Below are 25,598 nucleotides of genomic sequence, written 5' to 3' on the forward strand. Positions count from 1 at the left end.
CCGCGTTTGGAGACACTTTATTGACAGGAACAGGGTATTTCCTGAAAAACACTACATACTGGCATTACGTTGTGGAGCGAGTGGGTGATCAGGAATATTTCTAGAGTTCAGAAAAAGATTGGCTATGGAAAATCAAGAAAAAGCAATATGAAGGTGACGATGTGGCAAAGAGATGCATCAGTTGCAGGACCGCAAGAGTTGGCTAATTGTGTTTGATGGTGTTTCCCAAATCTACAAGCACTCGGGCTTCTGCAGTCCCCCTCCCCATCACACAAACTGCCATCAGATGCAGCTCTTGCCGGATGGTGATTCAGGGGGGGAAAAGGGGTATTACCAGCTTTGAGGCTTAGCTGGCCCTAGGATAGGGGTGGAGTCTGATCTGCCACAACTCAGACTTGCTTCATGTGCTTATCTACTGGGTCCTACAATAAACTCAAGTAAGATAGCTCAACATGAGTTATCTACCACGGTGGACTTCTAAGAGATTAGGAAGAACTTGGCTGATGGTATTTTTCAGACCTAAGGCCACGGGGCACACAGAGGCTCCAGATTGGTGCTTGAGACAGAGTGCGTGCAGAAACGCAGAATGGATGGATGATCGGAGGGTGAACACACCAGTACCACTCAGATACAGGGGCTAGGTGAATTCACTGGATTGGGGGAATCTTCCATGTACAAAAGGAGGGGAGAGGAAGGCTTTTTTGTTCGTTGTATTTTTCCATTTCTGTGTTAACCGGGGAAAGGGGAACCAAGATCTGAAATGTGTCTGGCTCTTGCATCTTCCAGTAGAGATGCCAATTACACAGCCTCTGCCCTCTGATGTCAGGTAAGTTCAGAGAACCTGGGTTGGGTGTACTTTCCTTTTTGATCTAGTGGTTCTGTCGGGAGCTACCACTGTCTTCTTAACCATTTCCTGCTGCACACGTTTCCTGCTTTGAAAAATTCCTTTCCTACTAACCTGTCTAGTTGGGCATCGAAAGAGAAAGCAGAAACTGAAGAGAATCAGAAATCTGGATGTGTGGATGTTGAGGGATGGAGGAAGTAAAAAATAATGCTTTTAAACAGATTGAAAGTAAAGGTTGGGGTAGGGACAGGCCCCGACTGTCACAGTATTAACATGCAGGAGTTGGGGCTGTGCTCTAAGACTGAACTGGCAGTAAAGGTCAGTAGGGCAGAGTGTCTACAGTGCCAACCGAGTTGAGCAATCAAGTTCTTGGCCGTTACAGCCTGGCCTGGCCTTCAGTGAATTGTGTTACTGAGGGATCAGTCATGGGAAATACCCAGCACCAAGACAACAGATGGGCTTCCTAAAGTAGTAACAGCCCTTGAGAACATTTCTAAGCCCTTGCATAAGAACAACATGCCAAATGAAGTTTCCAGAGCAATGCACATTTGGTCTGGCTCCCCCAGGAATAGGGGGAAAAACAGAATGGGGAGGATTTGAAGCAGGTTGGGGATCACAGTACCCTTAGTTTTGTAGTCCCGATCAAGTCTCCCAGGAAGGAGCTGAATTGCCATTCAGGAGAAAGAGCGATGTGCGAACGAACTAGAAAGGGAAAACCAAAATGAGATAAGAGTCTCAAAGCACATCGCAAGCACCTGCTAAGAAGCAAAGTGGCAGAGGAGCTGTTGAGGAGGGTCAAGGGCGAGAGATGTCCAACACCTCGGGACATGCGAGAGAGGCGAAGATGAGATGGACGTTCCACAATGAGAGGAAAGGAAGCAGCTGTGGTCTGAGAGGAAAGGGAACTGGGCCAGGAGTCCGAAGAAGACCTGACCCCAGCTCTCCACTTACCAGCTGTATGAATGTAGGATGTGGCAAAGCTGCTTAGCCTCAGACAGCCTCAGTGTGCTCATCTGTTAACACGGGTATCAGCAATACCCACCTCACAGGGCTACTTGTGGAGAAGACCTAAGGTAGTGGAAATGAAAGCACTATGTAAGCCATATTGCTCTAATGACAGGATTAAGGATGAGAAGGGTGGAGAAGTTAGAAAAAGATTCCTTAAAAGATAAAGAAGGAAAAAAAAAAAAAGATAGGTGCATTGAGCTCATCAATAAAAACCACTCAGGAAATACCTGGGTTGGGCTTTTTAAACAGAAAAAAGGCAGCCATCATGCATACTACTTGATAACGAGTTAGATGCATTGTCTACTGGAAGCAAGAGGAGGGTGGGCTCATAGTAAGTAGCTTACTTCTGTAAGCTTGGCCATCCACCAGCCATGGAACTGGGAAGACCTCACAGGAATCTGTGCCTATCTATCTTCCTAATTACAAAGTATGAAAACTGATCTATATTCTGTCCCCTATTTCAGAGGAATTGTGTGGGAAATTACCGATTCTCAGGCCTTGAGTTTGCTGAAAGTATTTTCTTCAGTAATATCGGGCTCTTGAAGATGTGAACAAGGACTTGTTTCAAGTAGATCCCCCAAGGATGAAAGAGTTGGAAAAAAAACGAGTTTTTGGGTGAGGCCCAGAGCCAGTGGAGTGTGCTCTTTCCCTCATAATCTCCCCCAGCTCTGAGGGACCTCTCACTGCCTGAGCCCTGCCACCAACATGCTTTCATAGCCCATGAAGCAGCCTTCCCCTTCCTCCTCACTAGGTGCTGAAGGACATCACACCTGGACCACTCAATTGAAATGAAATGAGATACTAAAATTTTTTCAGTGTTCCTCTGCTCTTCCAAAATCCAGAAAAAAACCCAACAGCAAGACATCATGGATTCACGGGTGAAATATTTGGAAGCCGCCTAGCCCTGCCTGTCACTTCACTCATTCACGGTCATCCCTCTGAGACTACAAAGCACTAATTTCTTAGTTTAAATGTCCTTCCCAGATGCAACCTCCTTCTGGAGGATTTTTCATCTTCACCGAGGAAATTCTTCCAGTCTACCCCGTGTCCTACTCCAGGCCTCTCAGCCAGTTTCGTTACCGGACTCTATCAGAGTTAACTTCCGCCAGGCAGTCCACCCCCTGTGCTTGTGAACAAGGCATGGCCATGGCCAAGCTCAGTTGCAAGGTCTTTTTAAAAATGAAATTATCCCATCTCCAAAAGTCTCAACTGGGCAGCACCTAAGGCTTACTATGTTCCAGTTTAGTCTCCGAAGTCTCTTACTCAATTGAGCCCAGTCTGAGTCCTAGTTGCCTCCTGTAAAATGAGGAATAATACTGATCTACAGGAATTTTGAGAGGAAGAATTTAGGAATTTCTGTTCCAGTGCCCACAGGGAAATAACGCTTCCCAGCTATCTCAGGTGGGCGCTCCCCTTGGAGGGCACACACTCTTTACCCTAAGCGGGTTAAGTTGTTGTACGACTTTTAAGAGCCACTTCCATCTTTGGCTTCTTGAAGGGCTGAGCCCAACTTAGGCCTTTGAGACCTAGCCGGGTCAAGCCCTAGAGTACCAAGTTCCGAGAATATTTTGGTCCATGCTTCATAAGCTTTCTATCACTGAAGAATCTAGAAAGGCATGCTTTGCTCTGATGCTCTAGTCAAGTGGCCAGGAGAAAACACTGACTTCGAGGAATCCCACTTCATGACACTCTTGCTTTAACCCGAATTAGCCATTCCCGCTTCCTTCCATGAAGACGTCCATTCACGTGCGCAGTGAATGCAGCCAGTTCCAGCCAGTTAGGGACAGAGCGATGTGCCATCTCCCGCATTTGTACAGAGTCATTTGGAGCCCAGGGAAGAAGTCCAGTTGGCATGGGAGCTCCTCGCTTGAAAGCTAGAACACGGTGAGGTTGAGTCCGCGTAGAAATGTTGGCTCCTCAGTTCCGGTAACGTCTTAGGGTGTGCAGAGGTCTGATGGAGTTAGGAAGTCAGAGGTGAAAGTTCAGACGTGAGCGGCTGTATCGTGAATGAGTAGAAGGATGGATGCATGAGGGGAAGCAATGTGGCCCCTGGGGCACCCTCCTGATGCTGCTGACACCCCTGAACCTGGAATATCCAGTCCCTCAGGGTCCAGACCACCTACCAATGATAAAACAACTCACTGAGAATTTCCAGCCCGGCCCAGTCCAGCCCAGCCAAAGACTCTGACCAAATCCACAATCCTTGCAAAGGAGGGAGTGGGGGTATTCCTTTTTGTCATGGTGGGGAGGAAGTTCAAGTTGCTCCAACACTCAGGCCAAAGCAATTTACCTTCTGAAGGGCTTGACGTAGAGCTCTGTGACCTGGGCATCATCGACTTAAGGTAGTACCCTGAGGGTGGGGACTCTGGGTAGGGTAGAAATCTAAGGGGTCCAATTTAAAGTCACTTGGGTGTAGATGGATACAGTCACTTGTACAAGCTGCCGCCCTGATGCACCTTCCCCAGTCCTTCCCTGCACGTCACCTCGGGCACACCCTTCTATTCCTCCACTGGTACCGCCGAGCTCTCTTTGTTCTCGGATGGGATGGCAAGGTAGTCAGACCTGGAGGAGGGCAGACGGGAGAAGAGAATCAGTTCTTTTGTACCCAGGGGTGGGAACCCAAGAAAAGGGAAGGAGCAGGGGCACAGGAACAAGGATGTCTGCAGAACAGCTCTGCGTTTCCTTCTGCCTGTGTTTCCCAAGAGAAAACTAGAATGGCCCTTTCAGGGGGCACTAGGATACTAGGTGTTGTCTGTATTTTTTTTCCTTCCACTAGCAATGCATGAGTCTTCCCATTTATCCACATGGGTCTCAGGACTTCCTATTGTTAGGCTAAAATGTTGACCACACGGCTGGGTGTGAAATTATATTTTATAGTGGCTTTAATATCCATTTCCCTGATTACTGCTGACGTTGTACATCTTTTCATAAGTTTTTAGGTGATTTGGGTTTCTGCTTCTGTAATTTGACTGTTCATTTGCTTTGCCAGTTTTCGTTCTGAGATACCTGTCTTTTTCTCGTGGATTTTTCTTTTCTTTTCTTTTAGGTTTTATTTATTTATTTTAGGGGGAGGGGCAGAGGGAGAGAGAGAGAATCAATCCTGAAGCAATCTCCCCATTGAGCATGGAACTCAACACGGGGCTCAATCCCAGGACCCTAAGATCATGACCTGAGCCAAAATAAAGAGTCAGTCGCTTAACTGACTGAGCCAGTCAGGCACCCCTGGATTTTTCTTTGATGGTTTCATGTCCTGAAAATATCTTCTCCTGGTCTGTTGTCTCTAAACTTTGCTTATGGATGATTCTCGTAATGAACGATTGATTTTCACATATAGTGTCATGAAAATTACCCTTCCTTCCTCTCTGTGCCTTTTGTATTTTAAGAAATCCTCTCCATCCTAAGGTAATGAAGATAGGGTCTTCTATTTTCCCTTGATAGGATTTTCAAGTTGTACATTTTACCTTGTCTTTAAATCCACTTACAATTTATTTCTCTTTAGTGTGAGAGATGGGGAATCTTCTTTTCTTGATCTATGTGGAGGGGGGCTCTTGGTTTTGCTCTCTTTGTGCTGTATGCCTATGTCAGTATGGACAAACTCTTTAATAGCTCTATAAGAAATCTTCATATCAGATAGAAGTCCTACCAGCCATCTTCGCTAAATATTGTTCTTTCTTTGAAATAGGCAAACCATGGCTCATGATCTAAGAATGATTGGAAGGGTTGCCAACCAAGAAGCAAAACCAAAGAATAATACACAACAGAGACCCTGTGGGAAAAACAGTCACATGGCCATCACTTGGTTTGGACTAGTTTTGGCCCTTTGGTCTTCCATGTGACTTTTAAGATCTGCTAATTGAGTTCCTTGAACAATCCAATTGGGATTTTGATAGAAATGTCATTGAATTTACAGATTAATTTCAGAGAGAATTGCCATGTTTCCGTCAGGGAGGTTTTATTCTCCCATTTATTTAGGTCTTAAGTCTTCCAGTAAAGTTTTGTAATTTTCTCCTTAAAGGTCTCGCACACTTTTATCAAATGTATTCCCAGGTACTGGAGAGTGTTTGTTGCTACTGTAATGGAAATTTTTTCAAATGTTTTAACTATTTCAATGTTTTTCTAAATGTTTGTGGCTGGACTATAGGTGATTTTTATACTTTTATGTTTTGATTTGTATCTACAATCTTGTGGAATGTTCTCACTAGCTCTAATGGTTTGTCCATAGATTCCCTTGGATTTTCTATGTAGGTGGTAGAGGAGGTCATGGGCAGGACGTGGCTGTTGGGTAACCCATGAGCTGGACTCCAGCAGTCAAGCCCCCCCCCCCGCCCCCCAGCTTTCCTTGGAGTGTGCATTCTACCTGCCTTCCCCACTCTCAGAAGCTGCCCCAGGGACACCGTCTTAAGACAGTGATGTGATATTGAGACTATGTCGACAATACACCTGTCTGAACCTAGTTAAGGCCTTTACACAAACCTTTAAGATTCTGGCGGGCTCATCTTGTGGCTGCCCAAGAAAAGCCTTATAAGTAATTTCTCTGGTTTATTCAATCAGCCACCTACCCGTCTGGAGTGGCCCGCCTCTTCCTTCCATCTCTCCCTGCCCTCCAGTTACACCCAGGGAAGCTCCAGAAGAGGTTGCCCACCAACAATAGATCATTATATTGAGTTGAATCATGATACTTTGGTGTCTTTCCTTAAAATTTTTACTCTTTTTTTTTTTTCTTTGTATTTACTTAGGACACTACCTGGGATCTGCTAGTTAATATTGAATAGAAGCCAGGAGACATGTTTCTAATATTACAGGCCGTTCCAACCCAGCTGGTATTTGCTGGAGGTAATCTGAGTAGCTGCCCTTTATCAGTTTAGAGACAACTGGTGTTCCAGTTTAGTATTTATCCTGCTCAGGACGTGGGGTGCTTCCTGGATCCGAGGAGTCTTTCCTCAGCTACTGTATCTCTCAATATTGTTTCTCCTCCATTTTGTCTGTTCTATCCTAATGGGTATTCTTATTTTCTTTCTTCGTGTTTAATTGTGATATTCCATCCTTTTAGATCTCTGTGCTTCACTTTGTCTAACTTCCTTAGGTTTATGGCCTGCCTGTCTGTATCTAATCTTCTGGTGAACCCCTCCATCAAGTTTTACATTTTATTGACTATATTTTTCATTTCCAGATTTCTTAAATTCCTATTTAAAATCTGCCTGTTTGTGGGGTGCGTGGGTGGCTCAGTCAGTTAAGCGTCTGCCTCCGGCTCAGGTCATGATCCCAGGTTCCTGGGATCGAGCCCCGCATCCGGCTCTCTGCTCGGCGGGGAGCCTGCTTCTCCCTCTCCCACTGCTCCTGCTTGTGCTCGCTCGCTCTCTCTCGCTCTGTCAAATAAATAAATAAAATCTTTAAAAAATAAAATAAACTCTGCCTGTTTGTTTTTATTAGCAACTGATTCTATTCTTGTGCTTTTGGTTCCTCCTTCTATTGCTTTAACTCTTTCAAACGAACTTAGTTTCAAAATTCTACTTGGTCCTTCTTGTGTCTGAAGTTCCTGGGATTTAATCCTACCATTTGTTCCTTCTCTTGCTTGTGCCACATTTTAGCTTTGGATCAGACTGTGAAATCAGATTCAGCAGTGCCTTACGTGGGGAATCCTGGTAAGCCTCAGCGGAGAGAGGGTCCCTTCAGAATGGTTTTCCATTTGCTTCTACATAGTTATCACTGTCTGGGGACTAATTTTTTAATTGAATTTCTCAGCTTAGACTAGGTTCCTGGATCATGTAGGTAGTATAAACTTAATTCCCAAACATTGTGAATACAGGCTTGTGGTTACTAATTCTCAAGAATCTTTCATGTTTCTGTTTGGGAGTCAGGTCAAGATAGGTAAGTTTCTTTGGGTTTTTCCCCAGGCTGGCAGACTGATTTTCTGATCTGTCCTTGGCATGTGTTGCAGCCTTTGGAGGATCCTGGCTCTGCTGGAGGCCTCAGTTCCAACTCTGTTTTTTGGTTTTTTCTTTTGGTGCAAGCCCAGTTGTAGGCACTCTCTGTCTAAGCATTAAAATCTGAGCACTAGGTTTCACCAGGAATGACAATCTCCCCCAGCATATCATTACTTTCTCTCCTTATATCAGTTGTAATTTTTACTTTCCTGAGATCATAGGTATCATGCAAAATACTTTATCGAACATTTTTAAGTGATGTTACCTGCCTACAGTTTTTAGGCTATCACCTCAGCAGTGTTGCTAGCCTGGGGAATCTGTGACAGTTCTGTCCTTTCTTCTCCCCGAATAACAGGCCAGAGCGGCCTTTGAGACCCTCAGACCCCATCATTTCTCAGATGCGCTCACTCCCGAGTGACTAGGGCCTTGGTGAACATGGCCAAGGTAAGGTCTGGACATTGAAGAATGAGAGCCCCTACTCTGGGTATTCGATTGCTGTCGAGCTCCAGGGCAAAGAACGTGTGGCTCGGAGCTCCTTAGCTAAGAAAAGGCAGTGCCCAGACGGCCTGATGGGCCAACAAATGGCTGAGTGTGACAGAAAGAACATGAACGTTTGGAATCGAGAGGCCTAAATCCCAGCCGCTCCTCTCATGATATGTGTGGCCTCAGCAAGCCACTTAACCTCTAGAAGCCTGCTTCAGCATCTGTAAGATGGTCCTAATAATGCTAATTTCATAGGATTGTGATGGTAGCTTATGGGCTTTATTTTACATCAGAGGTTAAGAGTACCCATTAAGAGTCAGCAGGCCCAAATCGAAACCTTGCTTTGCCTCTTATAATGGTCTTGGGCAAACTCTCCCGGGCTGTTTCCTCATCTGGAAAATGGGTATATCAGTGCTGCCTACCTTGAGGTTTGGAGGGAGGGGAGCGGAAGACTGTGTCGATTGCTTAGCACCTCACCTGTGACAGCAAGCTCTCTGAAGGTGGCCGCTAGCATTATTTTGGCATCTTAGAACTTACGCATTTTCTTGGGCTGCCTCTTCAGCCTTTGAGACCTTCCTGTAGCAATATATCATCTCAATGAGCAGCCACAAGGTGAGGAAGACCAGGAGAATGTACATCATGATCTCTGAGACGACAGAGGTAAAGTCCTCTCCAGCTGCAAGGGGGAGAGTGAGGCTCAGAATATGCATGCCCAACAAAGCCAGATCTGTCCCTGGCTCCGAGATATAGGAGCCCTATTTTCAAGTGGGGCTTAAATAAGCCCCGGGGCTAAGGAGCTTGAGAAGATGTCAGAGAGATTTAATATCCTCTGATGCTCCTCTCTGGCCACTTTCTCACCGACTTTCTTCTGGAGTGGGGGCTGTGGAGGAAGAAATAACAGAGCAGTGGAAGGAATCCCGGAGCTGAGTGAGATGTAAGAGCTGGGTCCCAATTTTATGTGAAGAGTCATTTCCCTTATTTGAGACTCATCTCCCTACAATGTAAGGTAAGGGTAACATTTCCCACCATTACATTACCTAGTGTGTTCCAGAACGTCTTGTGAGATGTGAAGGTCTACACAGATGTGAGGAACGTGTCTAGTTCAACCACCCGGGTCCTCTGACCTTAGCGTGGTAGAGGGAGACAGCGTGGGAAGCATGTCCGGGGCCAGTGCAGTCAGCCGGCCCGGTGAGCTGGGGCGTGTTCTCTACAAGTCTGGATTTGGAAACAGGGTCCTTCCCAGGCCGTCTTCCTTCCACATCATCCCAAACCCAAACAGAAAGGAGAATTGGAGCATTCCATGTATTAACCGGGCTTTCTGAAACACAAATCTGATCCTGCCATTTTCACATGTAGAACCCTCCATGTTCCCGGCTGCCCTCAGGAGAAAGACCAAACTCTGTTAGCGCAACATGTAAGACCATTCACAGTCCAGCCCTTTTCTCCTCATTGCCATTCGACGCACTGGCAAAACTTCATTTCCCATATACACTGTGGTCTTTTGGGATCTGTGGACATCTCTTCATCCCCTTTCCTCTTCCTCGATGGTACTGCACTCCCTTCTGCTACCTCTGTCTCAATATCCCCTCCTGTTTTTCAGCCCCCTGAGCATTCTCCCCGTTGCCACTGAAGGGCCCCCGTCTGTGAAACCTTCCTCAGCCTCTCAGGCAGAGCTCTCAGTGTGTCCGTGCACTTTTCCACATCCGTCCATTGTGACACCTCTCAGGGTGTACTATCATGCGTTTCTCCCTCTTCTCTACTCACTTGGTGGGCTTATTAAGAACATATTTTGCTTATTTCTGAATTATCAGCCTGTCGTCTCATCCCGGAGTATTTGAAGTACTCAGGAAGTATTTGCTGAATGAATGAATATAAATAAATATTGATCTTTGTTTCACGGCCAACCAAAAGGACATGATATATGGCAAATGTCCTGAGAGATCTTCCTTTCTAGTGGGAAGGAAGGCTGTAGCCACATCTCCCGTTGCTAACTCCTACCAGTAAATTAGATTCATGGTCCTTGGCTATTCAGAGGCCCCAGTCATCCATAAGGCCTCACTCATTAGCTCACTGAAAGCACGGAATAGTCATAGCCATGACCCTCAGCTCAGAAAAGCAGTCCAAAGTCTCCACGATCGTCCAGGGTTCCTGGATGCTGGACCTCCTGGAGCTGGAGGTCAGATGCCGCTTAGATGCCGCTTGAGGCACGGAAGAACACCAGACACATCAAACGTCTTTTTGTGGGCTTGACACTACCTGATTTATGACGTATTCTTCTTAAAGCGTGCACTTTTTAAATATAATAGCCCAGAAGTAGTAACACAAGAAGGTATCTGTGCTCACTCTTTTTAGTCACTTCTAGGTGAAGAGACCTCAGATTTTTGTCTTAGAGCCAGAAGGGCAGAGCTTAAGGTAGGATAATTTCAGCTTGAACAAAGAGAACCAGAGAGATTCTGGGAGACCATAGGAATGGAGGAGATGCAGTGGGGTGTGTCATGGGGGAGCGTGGAGCTCTGAGCCTTATGAGAGCAGTGAGTATCTGGGGGGGAGGTATTCTCAAAGGCTGCCAAGGGGTCACAGAGGAAGAGAAAGAGGAAGGGGAGGAAAGGGAAAGGAAGGGGGAAGGGAAGAGGGAAGGGAAAAAAGTTCTGAAAAGAAGGAGAAGAAAGAAAGAGTAGCAGGGAATGGGATGGTGGTAGAAGGAAAAGATGCAGTGGACATAGAGCTAGCCCGGTGGGCAAAAGATCTGGCTTGTAGTCCTGCGTCTGGTGCTAATTTGCTTCACGTCTCTAGGCAAGACCCTCACTGATCTCCCCGCCACAAAGTGAGGGCACCAGAGCTGCACCCTCCAATCACCAAGGGAGTCATTTCTACTGACATACGCCAGACCTCACTCCAACCTACCAAACTCATACCCGCAAGAGTGGTATGGGGAGGTCCACGATGAAGACAAGGCCCCTGGGCGATTCTGACGCCTGCTCTTTGTTCAGAACACCTGGATGAAGTGAGAGCCAAGCTTCCTCCCAGTCCTAGCACCCCAAGAGGCTCTGTGGGTCTGATAACAAACTTGGTTTCCTTCTATTCTCACCCAAGCCTTGCTCTGGTGCCCAGCAGGCGGACTGGTTCAGCTTTGCCACACTTTCCACTGGCTGCGCCGGGATCTCTGGAGGCAAAAGGCTGAGAAAGCAGTGGGTGGAGACAGACACCTTCCGAGGAGCTGGCCGACAGCGGCCTGCAGTTCCCGACGGTGAGCAGCAGAGGGCGCTAGCCTCTCCTCCCCGGGTTGGGGGGAGGGGGAGAGGTATGTAAACAGAGAGCATAATGGAACTTGGGAACAGAAAAATACCTTAGAAAGCTTCCGGTCCAACCTACTCGTTGTACACAAGAGGAGATGGGCTCAGAGGGGGAAATGGCTCATCAGGTCTAAATGTCAGCGGTCTGTGAGTGCTTCTGCACGTTCAGAACTGACCTACCTTCCGTTTTAATCATATTGTCCAGGTGCCTGGGTGGCTCAGTCGTTAAGGGTCTGCCTTCGGCTCAGGTCATGATCCCAGGGTTCCTGGGATTGAGCCCCACATCGGGCTCCCCGCTCTGCAGGAAGCCTGCTTCTCCCTCTCCCACTCCCCCTGCTTGTGTTCCTGCTCTTGCTATGTCTCTCTCTGTCAAATAAATAAATAAAATCTTTAAGAAAAAAATCATATTGTCCACATCAGGACAAAATCGTGACCTGTCTTGCCCTGCCATTCGCTCTCAAGTTTGCTTTATGAATTCTATCACAATAACATGAGAAAAAAAATAAGCTTGTGGTGGGGAAGTTGGGATTCTTGGGAATCCTAGGAAGAGCCCTATCTTGACTTTGACCTCTTCTTTCAAGCCCCACACCTATTGCCTGCTCACCATTTTGCATCTTGGGGCAGCTAATGCTAAGAAGATGCTGGAAATAGAATGCCTGAGAAGAGGCTAAGAAAAATGGAACCATCGTTTAACCTGGATGAGAAAACACACAAGGAGGTGCATGTATCAGTCTTCTGACACTTGAGGGAGTGTTTGCAAGGGGCTGGGAGCCACAGTTCCCGGAGTCCCTTGAAAGCACAACAAGAACCCTGCATGAGAACACTCAAACCTCGCCATCACAATTCTGGACTGGATTAAAAGAGAAACATTTAAGTTGGGTTGATGAAAGGGCTTCCCCGTCCCCCTAACAAGAAACTAGCTGTGGGAAATCTGAAGATTTTCAACTAAAGACTAGAAAGTTTTTTCTCCCAGCTGAGAATGAGGTTATGTAATGAGAGATGCCAGGGATGGGGAAGGAGGGTTGCTTGTGTGATTATTGGGGGAGGGGGAGCGGGGGGGAAAGAAGACAAAAGGCTGTCAAGCTTTGGTTTAGAACAGTGGTTCTCAAAGTGTGGTCCCCAGCAGCTCGGGCATCTCCTGGCAATTGGTTAGACGTGCAAATTCCCAGGCTCTATCTACAGAATCAGAAAGTCTGCATTTTAAAAAGTCCTGCAGGGAATTTTGAGGCTTGCTGAAGTTTGAGCACGGCCCGTTCAGGGATATGTATGGCTTACATACAGGAGGGTTTGATGACCTCTAGATAACCTCATGAGATTTCTCTATGCCCATCGAGTCAGGGATTCAACATAAGCCAGAGAAGCAGGTGCTGCTGATTTGGCACCTTTAGGCTTCATGGAGGCTGTCCTCCTTCTCTAAGGATGAGAGTTAGAGGGTGAAGGAACAGGTCATTCTGTTGTCATCTCTGAGCCTTTCCACTCTGAAGAAAGGCACCGAGAGGCAAGCTGTCAGGCAGCTTGCAGGAAGCTGACCGCTAAAGGAAGACAAGTCAATGGTGACATTTTTAGATATCACCATTCCCAATATACGGGTTTTGCACTCCTCAAGGGTCTCATTTGTGTGGAAACCCACTATCCTCCCTCCCGCCAAGAGCAGGGCACCCCCGAGACCCTGTGCCCCAGCCTCACCCTCCTCGGTGACTCGGAGGGGGATCAGCCGTGTAGTCTTCACAAAGGGGCGGTGTGCCTCAAAAGCAAATTCCCGGGACACGTTGCAGGTGTAGAGGCCGGAGTCGTTCAGAGTGACGTTAAGCACAGTGATGGACACATCCTGCAAGTCTTTGCTCCCGTTCCACTGCAGGCGTCCCTGGAAAGGGCTCTCCACCTCCTGCTGGCCATTCCGATACTCATAGATCTGCAGGTAGAGAAGCAAAAGAGAGTAGGGCCGGGAGAGAAAATTGGGTAGGACAGCCAGGATGCGGACAGGGCAGAGCACAGGAGCAGAACTGTGCCTCAACAGGGAAGAAAGGGGACAGTGTTACAAGGAGAGATCCCTAGTGTGGGAGTGGGATGAGCAGGCTCAGAGGAGGGCAGGGAAAGACGAGCAAAGGTAAACAGGTATTGGGGCGTATGGACACAGCAAAAGAAGAGGCAGAAAGGGGGAGGCAGGAAGAAGGATGGCAGGAAAAAAGAGGTGCAAAGGAAGATAACAAACAAAGGTGAGTGAAGGGGCGCCTGGGTGGCTCAGTCGTTAAGCGTCTGCCTTCGGCTCAGGTCATGATCCCAGGGTCCTGGGCTTGAGCCCCGCATCGGGCTCCCTCTGCCCGTCTCACTCCCCCTGCTCATGCTCTCTCTCTTTCAAATAAATAAATAAAATCTTTTTTAAAAAAATTTTTAAACGGTGAGTGAAGCATACAGGAGACCAGGAGGGGGATATTGAGAGAAAGGAAGAATTGGAAGGAGACAGAGCGAGAGCAAGAGAGAGTAAGATGTGTCATGGGCGCAGCCGGTGAGAGAACAGAGCAGAGACCGAGAAAGGCAGCTTCCTGAATCATGAAGGCATCTGAAAGTCTTGACCTCAAAACTTGACTCTCTGATCTGGTTCTCACTGAGAGGATGTGGTTAGTCGGGGTCAGGTCACAGGAAGGGCACCCAGGACGCAAAAAGTGTCACAGATGAGCAGAGCTGCCAACTGATATGCACACCTCAGGTCTTTCACTTTGGGCTGAATTAGAACGGAAATACGGTCTCAAAACTTCTTTTCTCAGACACCCCCACCTTCTGATTCTCTACCGCCGTACTGTCCATTCTAGTCTCCACTTGGCATGTGTGGCTACTTACATTAAAAATTAAATGACTAGAAATGAAATAAAATGTACAATTGCGTTCCTCTGTTGCACTAGACACATTTCAAGGGCTCGGGGACCACCTGTGGCCAGTGGCTACTGCATCGGACAGTCCAAGTACGGAACATTCCCACTGTCACAAAAATTTCTCGGAGACAGCAGTGCTTTGTATGTACACTACAACTTTTTAAAGTTTCTTTTCGTCCTTCTGAGTCAGCCTCTACTCACTTTGGGCAGACCCGGCAGCAGAATCGGTGGCGGGCATACAACAAGGCCTGAGGTCAATGCGGTCCTTCGCATCTGGTCCAGGCCTCCGGGTTCCTGTAACCTGGGGGCTAGCCCGGTCACCATCAACTCTGAGTGAACGCCGAGATTTCAGGGAAGTCTACTGCCCCCAGTGCTGATACCCGATTGGAGCACTCAACTCCACCTGGCTATTGTCTCCATTAAGTCTTTGTAGAGAAGAAACTTACCTCCAGGAAGGTGGGACAGTGCAGTAAAAACAGCCTTGTACCCCTGGTTCGAATCTAAGCTCTCTTATTCACTTAACTCCTTTGGGCCCCAGGCGCCTCACTTATGTCCGTATACCTTTTCTCTAGCAAACACATTGTGCTTCCTGTATTCCAGGGCTATTCTAAACACGTTAAAAATTAAAGCTAACAACTTTGAAGGTAACAATTCTCTGAGGTAGCTATGGTTTGCACCCCCATTTTAGAGATGAGGACACTGAGGCACAGAGGGGCAAAGCAAATTGTCCCAGGGCACAGAACCTATAAGTTGTGGAATCCAGACTCAAACCCAGGCAGCGAGTTTCCAGAGTCAGTGAAAGTCTGAGTAATGGTCATCCCCAAGGTGGTATTCAAAGCATGTAACAACCAATCAGAACTGACATTAGCCACAGCACAGGGCGGGGACTTCGAGGCTCCCTGCTCTGTCAGGGTGATCCCTTAGTCTCTAGAACATGGGGAGGTCTGGAGGTTCCTAGTGGGACCGATGGTGGTGAGGCCACTTGGGAGGCTTGGCACAGCAAGTATCCGCTATAGAACTATTTTAGTATTGGGACGCCTGGGTGGCTCAGTCGTTAGGCATCTGCCTTCGGCTCGGATGGTGATCTCAGGGTCCTGGGATCGAGCGCCACATCGGGCTCCCTGCTCCGCCTCGGTGGGAAGCCTGCTTCTCCCTCTCCCACTCCCCCTGCTTGTGTTCCCTCTCTCACTCTCTCTCTCTGTCAAATAAAAAATAAAATCTTTAAAAAAAAGAACTATTTAAATATTTTACTCATGGACGCGGCTGTACTGGGTATACCAGTTGAAAAGCAGCTTGGAGGAGGTGGGTGGGGGGATGGGGTAATTGAGTGATGGGCATTAAGGAGGACACGTGGTGTGATGAGCACTGGGTGTTAAACGCAACTGATAAATTACTGAACGTTACATCTGAAACTAATAATGTACTATAAGTTGGCTAATTGAATTTAAATTAGGGAAAAAAAGCAGCTTGGTCATCCCTATCATTCTTATTTCCCTGGGATCGTGAGATTTCAATGAGCTAACCTACGCTATTCCATTAATGATGCTGAGTGTCATTTCAACGTTTCTACTAAGTCAATCCATCCATTACGTTGGTGCAGAGAATTAAAAACATCTGTGAAGCGCCTTATCGGGTGAGGAGCGCACAGTAGGCTCTGAGCACTATTTCTCTCTTCTCCCCCTCCCCCTGCTTGTAACCAGGAACGCTTGCAGCTGAGCTGGGCTGTCAGTCATCTGCTGGGGGGCTGTCAGTGCTTTGAAAAGAAAGAGCCAGTGTTTGTCAGATTTTCGTTCCCCAGACTCTCAGGAGCCAGGCACATAACAGCAGAGGCAAGCAAAAGGAAGGCCAGAGTCAGCAGCCAGACATACAAGGAAATCTTTACCGCCCTCAGGCCTGTAGAACCACTCCACCACTGTGGTGGCCTCCACCTCCTCCCTCTTCATGCAGGAAATGCAGCGCAGCTTCATGGGGTTGCCCTGAACGGCCTCCGTCTCCGAGGGTACTTCCACACACACAGGGACGCAGACACTGACTGCAGAGAGGCCGGTGACAGGGAAGGAACAGCAGGTGTTGGGGAGGCAGGCACCAGGAGAACAGCATTGGAGAACGAGAGGGAGGGAGAAGAGACAGAGAAGAAAGAATCATGAGACAAGCTTGAAAATCGCATGTACATTTATGTATATCTTCACCTGTGCTCCCCAAGGATGCACGCTCAAAGCAGGCAGGGATTGGGCTAGAGGGGCCATGGGTGACCCGGAGTTCACTGCAAACCTCCCAGGATGCAGTTAGGATGTGGCGCAGCCCTGAGTCCTGCCCTCAAAGACTAGAGTCTAGGTGGGAAACAGGGCACACACACCCATCCACTGACCATCCATGCACCCCTTCATTCAACCACCATTCACTGAAGTCTCCTCCATGCCAGGCCTGATGCTAGGCTGAGACACAAAGATGAACGAAACACTAACCACACCCTAAAGGCATCGAGAATCTAGCAGGGAACACATACTCCTAAGTGTCATGAAATGGGCCATGATGAGTGCTATGCTGGCGATGTGCTCTCTGTTCCCAGAGGAGGGCCAATTATTCTTGGTTGGACAGGGGAGAGAGAAAGAAAAGGAAGATGAGCTGGGGTGTAGAAAGGGAGCGAGGACCACACTGTGAAGACCTTTGTATGGCCTTCACAACATGAAGGGTCAGATATTCGCAAGCCATGAAGAGATGTAATTATATCTGAATTTTATGAAAAAAATTGTAGTTAAGGGCGCCTGGGTGGCTCAGTTGGTTAAGCGACTGCCTTCGGCTCAGGTCATGATCCTGGAGTCCCAGGATCGAGTTCCGCATCGGGCTCCCTGCTCAGCGGGGAGTCTGCTTCTCCCTCTGACCCTCCGCCGTCTTGTGCGCTCTCTCTCTCACTCTCTCTCTCAAATAAATAAAATTTAAAAAAAATTGTAGTTAATTCTGACGCCTGGTTGGGGATGGAGCAGCAGTGAGGAAGACAAGTGAACCGACCACTCGGCTGGAGTGATGCTTTTTGCATAGGAGTGGAAGAAACAAATCTGGAGAGAGGTCAGAAGTGGGGGGCACCGTGCATGCCTCACGGAGGTCTGGACTTACAGTCCCTGCCCTCTAGGAACTTGTAACCCATAAAAAAAGGCGAGGACATCAAACCATACTTTCAGAATGAGTCAAAAGGGGAATGTGGCTGCCAACAAAGCAAGTGCAAATGTGGGCTGCTTTAACAGATGTACAATGTGCAGAACGAGGGATAAACAGTACCTCCGTACCGTTCAGAACAAATCTGGACCATTATGATCAGTTCAGGGTGTCACAGTTTGCAAAAGGAGGTTGTTCAATGAGTGCATGCCCAGAGGGGTACAAGATGGAGAAGGATCTGGGGACAAAGTCTGGGGAGAAACAGATGTGAGGCTGAGGGGTGCCTAACTTGGACACAGAACTTATCTGTCTTCAAATATTTGAAGGCTGGCCTGTGGAAGAGAAAATAAATTCTGTCCAATTCCGGAAGTTACAAGAAAGTAAGTTTAGCTCATTAAAAAAAAATAATAATAATTTTCTGGTGCTGAAGCTATTCACAAATGCAAAAAACTATTTGGTAAGAGTTTACACTTCATCGTATAGAAGATTAAAAAGTGGGATGTCCATGAAGGATTCTTATATCAGGACCTCTAAGGCCCCTTCTGATGCTACCTTCTCATGAACTAATAATAAAAACAGAACCCCTAAAAGTGAAATAATACGCATTGATATTTAAAAGCTAGTACACTCTAAATGGTTAGTCTGTTTCTGTATTGGCAGGCAGTTCATTCTAACAGCGGAGGAAAGCTTTATTTAGAGCTTAAAATGAGATTGACCAACTAATTGAGTCAAAAAATAAATTACATTTGACCGGCTTCGAAGGCAAAAAATGTCGTTATTAAATACAGAGTTTAAAAACCAAATGGCACTAGGATCTGTCACCCCACTGATTGCCAGGGTTAATCTGGCTGATGTGTCTGGCTAAGCAGGTGTCCCCTTCCTCCCTCACCACTCCGTGTGCATCCCTCCCAAAACTGTGCACTCAGTCAGAGGACAACCTTATAGAGGAGGACCGTTCTTTGCTCAAGGGTATATGAGTAGTTGCGCTCGCCTGCTAGAACCTCCAAACAAGCTCTCAAGGTCCATTTGTAAAGGAACATAGGGTAGTCAAGCTTGCAAGACTCCAGACATATCCAAAGAAGGCACTGCATATAGCAGTCTGCCTTTCTTTAAAAACAAACAGACAAACAAGCAAAGTGGTACTATGATGAAATTTAAAACATCAATGTAAAATAAAATCAATTGGTTTTAAAACTCCCAAGCAACCTGGGGCTGGTCTTATCAAGCAGTCTGCAAGAGAGTCTCCTGCTTCTGCATATGGACCATCACTTTTTGGGGAGAGGGTCCATATCTGGAGAGAACTGATCAGAAACACTTTCAGAATGTGATGTGTTTTGGGGCACCTGGGTGGCTCAGTCAGTTAAGCATCTGCCTTTGGCTCAGGTCATGATCCCAGAGTCCTGGGATCAAGTCCCGCATCATCGGGCTCCCTGCTCAGCGAGGAGCCTGCTTCTCTCTCTCCTCCCCATTCGTGTTCTCTCTCACTATTTCTGTCTCTTTCTCTCTCTCTCTCTCAAATAAATAAATAAAATCTTAAAAAAAAAAGAATGTGTTGTGTTTGAAGTCTTGATTGTTGACCTGGTTGAAAAAAAAAGGGAGAAGAAAGTGTGGTCTGTGCAAAAGTTTGGGAATGAATAGAGGTGCAGAGAATGTGCATTGAGAACTCTGTGTAGCAGGCAGCCTTGGGACACGTTCATATTTAATGAGACATGGTAAAGATAAGTTAGTTCAATGATGATGACTTCAAAGCAGCATAGGAAAGTATACCAAGGAATGCACAGTTACAAATACAGAGGCAGGATGAAGATGTATTTGGCAACTGAAGGCCTAGGTTTATCTACTCTTTAAGCCCTGAGACTCAGTTTATTCATCAACAGAATGTTGAAAATAATATCTATCTAATGGAATCATCATGGAAATTCTATGGAATGATTTATATGAATGTGCTTTGTACACATATCACTTGTTAAGGTATTTTGCCCTTCATCTGTTTGTTCACCTATTCAACAAATATATTGTGTGCTTATTGTGTGCCAGGCACTGTTCTAGGCACTGACAACACAACAGGGAACAAAACAGAAACCATCCCTGCTCTCATGGAGTCTACATTCCAGGGGAGGGTGAGAAAAATAAAAGACATTACATTATAATAAGTGCTATTGGAAAAAGTAAAACAGAGTAGAGGGGCATAGGCACACTGTCCTCATTGAGAGGGTAACAATGAGCAGGCACTGAAGGAAAGAAATGAGGGGGAAAAAAGGAGATATATGAATATCTGTGTGGAAGTGTGCCAAATAGAGGAAATAGCACTGTGGGGGTCCTAGGGTGGGAGTGTCTGTCAAAAGCAAAGAGCACAATAAAGCACAGGGAACAAAGTGAGAAAGAAGGACACATAATCTAGGGCCAGATCATGGCTGGTCTTGTAGACCACAATTAGAACTTTGACTTTTGCTCAGAGTGACTTGGAGAACACTGGAGTATTCTGAGTGGAAGAATCATATGATTTATACAAAATTACATGATCTGACTGCTATGTTGAGAATAAACTGAAGAGGTGAGGAAGGACAAGTGTGGAAACAAAGAGAATAGTTAGGAGGCTGGTACATTGATCAGACCGAGAGATGGCTCAATGGTTTTGCTTGGATGAAGGTGGTAGTAGAGCTGTTGGGGTTTGAAAAGGAATAATTTGCTGGACAAACATCCTCGAAAAGGTGACAGGTGATGTGCTTTAGTGAACAAGTAGATGAACTGGTCTTAAATAGGAGCACAGTTAGTTCATTTATAGTTAAAGGAGGGAGGACAGAATATATGCAGTCGGGAGGATCACAATGGATAGCATGGCAGTCCCTCTTTTTTCTGAGTTGCTCCTGAGTTGACAATAATCCAAGATATCATCCGAGAACGAGTGCTACTGATTCCCTTCTCATAGAGTTCTGCTCATGAGGATCTGGATAGTACATTGCAAAATGGCCACAAAATTCTCTCATCTCTCTTTGCTTGCCCTTTGCAATATGACATGCTGCTCCTTCCATCAAGAGGTGAAATCTGTTTCTCCACCCCATGGAGACTGCCTCTCTGTCTATGAAATCCTCTAGATATCCAAGAAAGCTTGTACATGTGGTAGGTATTCAATCCACATTGCTGACTGTAAATAATAAACTGCTAGAATAATCTTGGCCAAAATCACTTCACTTTTGGTCTCTTCTTCAATTTCCATAGTAATAATGAGGAAACTTGGGGCATCTAGGTAGCTCAGTCCATTAAGCGTCTGCCTTCCACTCAGGTCATGATCTCAGGGTCCTTGGATCGAGCCCTGTGTTGGGCTCTCTGCTCAGCAGGGAGACTCCTTCTCCCTCTCCCTCTGCTGCTCCCCCTGCTTGTGCTCTCTCTCTCTCTCTCTCTCAAATAAATAAATAAAATTTTAAAAAAATGAAGAAACTTCTAAGAAGGTAGAATATGATATTATTACTAATGATTACATTTAACTAAGGAATAGTATCAATCTATTATGAAGTGGAGAGCAATAGGTTTTGAACCAACTCCTCTAATTTTTTCTTCTTTGGGCATTACTATATTGCCCCTCCTGAGCTTGCTCTAGAATGCTTTCCTTTGTGCTAAGATAATAAAGGCTTTTTTTTTTTTAACAGTTGTCAAACTGTTTTTCTTTTTTGTTTGTTTTTGTTTTGTTTTTAAGATTTTATTTATTTATTTGACAGATAGAGACATAGCGAGAGAAGGAACACAAGCAGGAGGAGTGGGAGAGGGAGAAGCAGGCTTCCCACCAAGCAGGTAGCCTGATGCGGGCCTTGATCCCAGGACCCTGGGACCATGACCTGAGCTGAAGGCAGATGCTTAATGACTGAGACACCCAGGCACCCCAATAAAGGCTTTGATTAGAATGTAAATACTCGGTGCACCTGGGTGGCTCAGTCGGTTAAGCGGCTGCCTTCTGCTCAGGTCATGATCCTGGGGTCCTGGGATCGAGCCCCACGTCCGGCTCCCTGCTCAGCGGAGAGCCTGCTTCTCCCTCTCCCTCTGCCTGCCACTCTGCCTACTTGTGCTCTCTATCTGTCGAATAAATAAATAAAATCTTAAAAAAATAGAATGTAAATACTTTCCAAAAGACAGTAGTAAATGAAGTTATCTGTAGATATGAACACCCTAAAATGATTTGTCTATCAGATTAGCCAGTGACTTAGCAGAACCTTGAAAGAATGGGTTGCAGCAAGATGGGCTGCTGGGAGAAGAGAGGAAAACATTCCTCAGCACGGCAGACATCTGGGAGAGTAGACCTGGGACTAGAGGCTAAGGAGGCTCTGAGGAAAGGCAATGGCTTGGAGGAGGAGAGGATGGGTGGTGGCTCAGAAAAGGGATGAGGGGACAGACACCTATCTGGCAATCCTGCATAGTAGCACATGTGTCCATAAGAAGTGCTAGAACAAGTACTAGAAGACTGAAATCAGAAGACAAGAGTTCTCTAGCAAGTCCTTCCCTCTCCCTGAGCTCACTCACCTCTAAATTAGAAATGATACTATTTTCTCCTGACTATCCGCAAGGATTGATACAGTGACCAAAAAGAAGTAATGGATTGAAAAATGCTTTGTAAACCATAAAGCACCAGGGAAGTGTAGAGTTTTTTTAAATTAGTAGTATATACGTTATTAAAGGAAATAAGGGGAGTTTTTTCAACAGATGCAGATGATAATACAACAGAAAAGATTCTTTCCATTCATATTGGCATCATGTGAAAAATCAGCTTGGGAAGGGAGAATGTATCTAGTCGAAGTGGCTTCCAATACTAGAATTACATTCAAATAAAATGAAATTGCATTTGTGAAATGAGGTCCTTTCTCTTACATCTGATGACCAAGTTTCCCGAACCATCCCTCTTTCCTTCTGCAGCTTTTAAGTTTCGTGACCCAATGTTCTGGTTATAAAGAAGCTGAGAATTAGCTAGGATGGGTGTAATGTACACACTTCTTTCAAAGGTTTTATTTTGGGCTGGGGTGGGGAGTGGGAGTGAGGAGAGGGGTGGACACGGCCAAGTTTAGCAATATTCTAGAAATACTTCCTTACTATTCAGTCTTAAACATTATCTGCCCCAACTTCCAAACTTCACATATGAGAACCAGATACTCTAAGGTTGTTACATAGCAAGCTAATGGCAGAGCTAAGACTCCAAGCCAGGCTTTGTAAGTCCTAAGAGGTGCTTGGAATAAGGCATGCTCACCTCCTCCACTGGAATTCAGGCAGGGATGCTAAAAATTTAAATTAAAGTTTGGGAAGAAAGGCTCTGTAGAACCCTTTAGAAGGCTCTCTGCAACTTCATCTCCCCATTGCTTTACTCACACTCTTTCTTATACAGCCAAACCAACCTCTCCTAAGCCTCATGTCCCTAGCCTTAGCCTCCCCTGAGGAAATTCCAGCCTTAAATCTTCAAGGCAGGTGAGATCATTGGCAGCCTATTATGTCTGCCTCATCTTCAGGTCTGGTCTACTCTACTGGGGATGGATGGCAGTGGGTCTGCCCTTGGGACTGGCATGATTCTCCCTCCTTGTCCTTCCCGGACTATCTCATCAGGCATTTTGTTCAACAGGAAGCTTGGCTTTGCTTTTGGTCACATGCAAAATCCAGATAATGCTGGCAGCCAGTAAGTCCTGGAGGCTTAATAAAGTGATCCTAAGGCAAAGAGGCAATTCCCATCAGCATATTTGCCACTGCACAGGCAGAAATGAGTTTCATGCCAGGCATGGGAGAATAATCCCACATGCCTACTTTCAATAAAGCAGGTGGGCACAATCACTTCTAATTATCTTGGTTATGGATTTTTAGCATAAAGAAAGGTAAAAGCATGGAAAAGGGGGGAATGTAGAAGATCATGTGAAGCAATATATCAGCTGAAAAGCTCCTATATGTGACCTGAGGATCTAATCAGAATCACCAAGACAGGGATGCTCAGAAGTACAGAACCACCAAACACACACACACACACACACACACACACACACACACACACACACACACCCCTTCACCAATCCATTCAAATGCCCATTCTAACATGCTCAGACATATGCTAACACACACATTCAAACACTGAGGCACATACATCCACAGAGTAAACCATTCTCTCAATCACATATTCAGACGTTATCATGTAGACTCATTAACTCTCTCTACACACAAGCAGGCACTCCACTCCGACACTTCTCTGCTTAGCCTTACTGTTGCAAGTGAAGGTCTTCCTTACTTAGAGGGAGAAGGTCACCTTATTTCCTCACAGCAAACAAGAACCTATTCATTTTTGAAAGCAAAAAAACATTGCTCCCCAAACACCAAAGCACATTAGCTTCATATGTTCATGAAAAAGAATAAAGATGCAATGCCCAGGTGCCTGTTTATCAAAGACATAGCTGCAAATGGCTGAAGCCTATTTTCCTTATTAGATTTAAACAAATGGACCAACAGCTAAAGTGTTTTCATTCTCAAAATGCGTGCATCCAGCTTTTGAAAAAAGACATGGGAATTAATCTGAAGACTGACTGATTCCTCACTGAAAAATGAAATGTAAATGCAACCAAGATTTTTCATAATGAACGTGGCTGCATTCCCTTTCAGCAAAGGAAAAGGGGAAAAAATACTTTGGAATTAACAGGAAACAGGAAGAGGGGTGGAAAAACCACCAAGGGTAGCTCAGGAATAAAGCAGCAGGAGTGAGGAGGTATTTTTTCAATCTCAAAATCCCAGCTCTCATGGAACCCCTATGGATCTCCATGTCTGGCAGACAAGCATAGAGGGAAGCCAACCAGGGCTCCTTTCTGTCACAAACGACATGAATTAAGTGTTATCATTGTTAGCATTATTACTGTTATCTGCATCTCTCGCACGGCAGGGTGCTGGTACTTACCCCAGAAGATGAGCACGAGGGAAGCCAGGGGAAACAATCTGTTGAAGGCAGGCATCTTTTTTCCGGCGGGTAGCTTCCCGGGCTAAACAGAGAGATTCCGGTCAACAACTCGCCCTCTCAGATACTTTCGAGGAAACCCTTTGGGACGAACTGCCCCAAGGGGGCGACTTTCTGACTGAAATAAGTGTCAAGCGCTGGCGACTGGGGAGGCTTTCCGGGCTTTTCGAGCCGGGCGGGGATTTCAGCTCCAAGCTACCCTGGCGCACAGCCCCAATTCGAGGGAGCGGATCAGCAGCTTCGCGCGCTCTCCCCGGAGCCCGTTGCTGGGATCCGGCTCAGCACCACGGACAGTACCTTCCCCGCCCACCCCGGAACTTCACAAATTCCAGTCGCTCAGCTGCTTCTTGTTTGCGCCTCGGTGACAGCTCAGCTCCGAAGAGAGCAGCAAGGCTGGCTCTAGGCGGCTGGGCTATCGAAGGGGTCCATGTTGATCCACCTCTCACCTCCCCTGGGAATAGCTATGCTCAGACCAGGATCCACCAAGACCCAGGAGCTTCGGCTTCATCCGCCTGCACCGGCTTCTCCAAGCTGGGCGTGCCCCCCAACCCGAAGCCACCCGGGCCACCCGTCTGAGCTCCAAAATTCGTTCCACCTCGGTACTGTCCACACCCGCCCTCTGCTCCCCGGGAAGGTCCGGAGGGGCGGGGAAGGAGGCGGAAGCTCCAGTCGCGCTGCCGATCTCAGGGGGAGGGGACAGGGAGGGTGGGTCCCTTCCCCGGAGCTCGCCCCGAGATAACGCCGGGGCCCCGATCCTGGGTGGCGGGTGACCAACTGCCCTTCTCCAGGTCCCCCTTGACCGCGTATGTTCAGTCAGCCTTGACATGCGCAGGCGGCTGTCCACCCCCACCGCTACCACGGACCCACCCCTTGTGCACACACTCCCCACCCCCAAACAGGCGTGCCCTTCCCAGGGCAGAACACGGCGGCAGAGCGAGGGGCGGGGCTTGGAGCGGCGCAAACTCCTCCAGACCTCGCGGTTTCTCTGCTAGCTTGGCTGTCTCCAGGTCTCCCTTTCACATCCCCGCAGCTCTCCCCAGCCAGGGCACACCTCCTCGCACC

The 25,598-nt window shown here is 46.8% G+C and overlaps 1 protein-coding gene across 4 annotated transcripts; it reads right to left on the bottom strand.

The window, feature by feature from the left end:
* SCN3B (sodium voltage-gated channel beta subunit 3) lies at positions 1-25,598 on the bottom strand. Of its 4 annotated transcripts, none has more exons than XM_027580001.2 (6): positions 25,510-25,598; positions 24,480-24,561; positions 16,291-16,454; positions 13,239-13,464; positions 8,797-8,935; positions 1-4,414 (listed from the first exon to the last, which is right to left on the bottom strand). In XM_027580001.2, the coding sequence occupies exons 2-6, from the start codon at positions 24,532-24,534 to the stop codon at positions 4,351-4,353; spliced, it is 648 nt and encodes a 215-aa protein (XP_027435802.1). In that variant the 5' UTR covers positions 24,535-24,561; positions 25,510-25,598; the 3' UTR covers positions 1-4,350. The 4 variants fall into 4 exon arrangements, with proteins under 4 accessions (XP_027435802.1, XP_027435799.1, XP_027435800.1 ...); XM_027579998.2 differs by lacking the exon at positions 25,510-25,598 and adding an exon at positions 25,132-25,405; XM_027579999.2 differs by lacking the exon at positions 25,510-25,598 and adding an exon at positions 24,983-25,265.

This window comes from Zalophus californianus, chromosome 11 (assembly GCF_009762305.2).
Source record: "Zalophus californianus isolate mZalCal1 chromosome 11, mZalCal1.pri.v2, whole genome shotgun sequence".
In the NCBI taxonomy this organism is placed as follows: domain Eukaryota; kingdom Metazoa; phylum Chordata; class Mammalia; order Carnivora; family Otariidae; genus Zalophus; species Zalophus californianus.

Excerpts from the sequence above, each read along its gene's own strand:
- SCN3B (XM_027579998.2), bottom strand. The coding sequence starts at position 25,362 with ATGTCAAGGCTGACTGAACATACGCGGTCAAGGGGGACCTGGAGAAGG. Across the intron at positions 16,455-24,479 it reads CCTCGTGCTCATCTTCTGGG|TCAGTGTCTGCGTCCCTGTG; the intron begins GTAAGTACCAGC and ends GCCTCTCTGCAG. Across the intron at positions 13,465-16,290 it reads AGGGCGGTAAAGATTTCCTT|ATCTATGAGTATCGGAATGG; the intron begins GTATGTCTGGCT and ends CTCTACCTGCAG.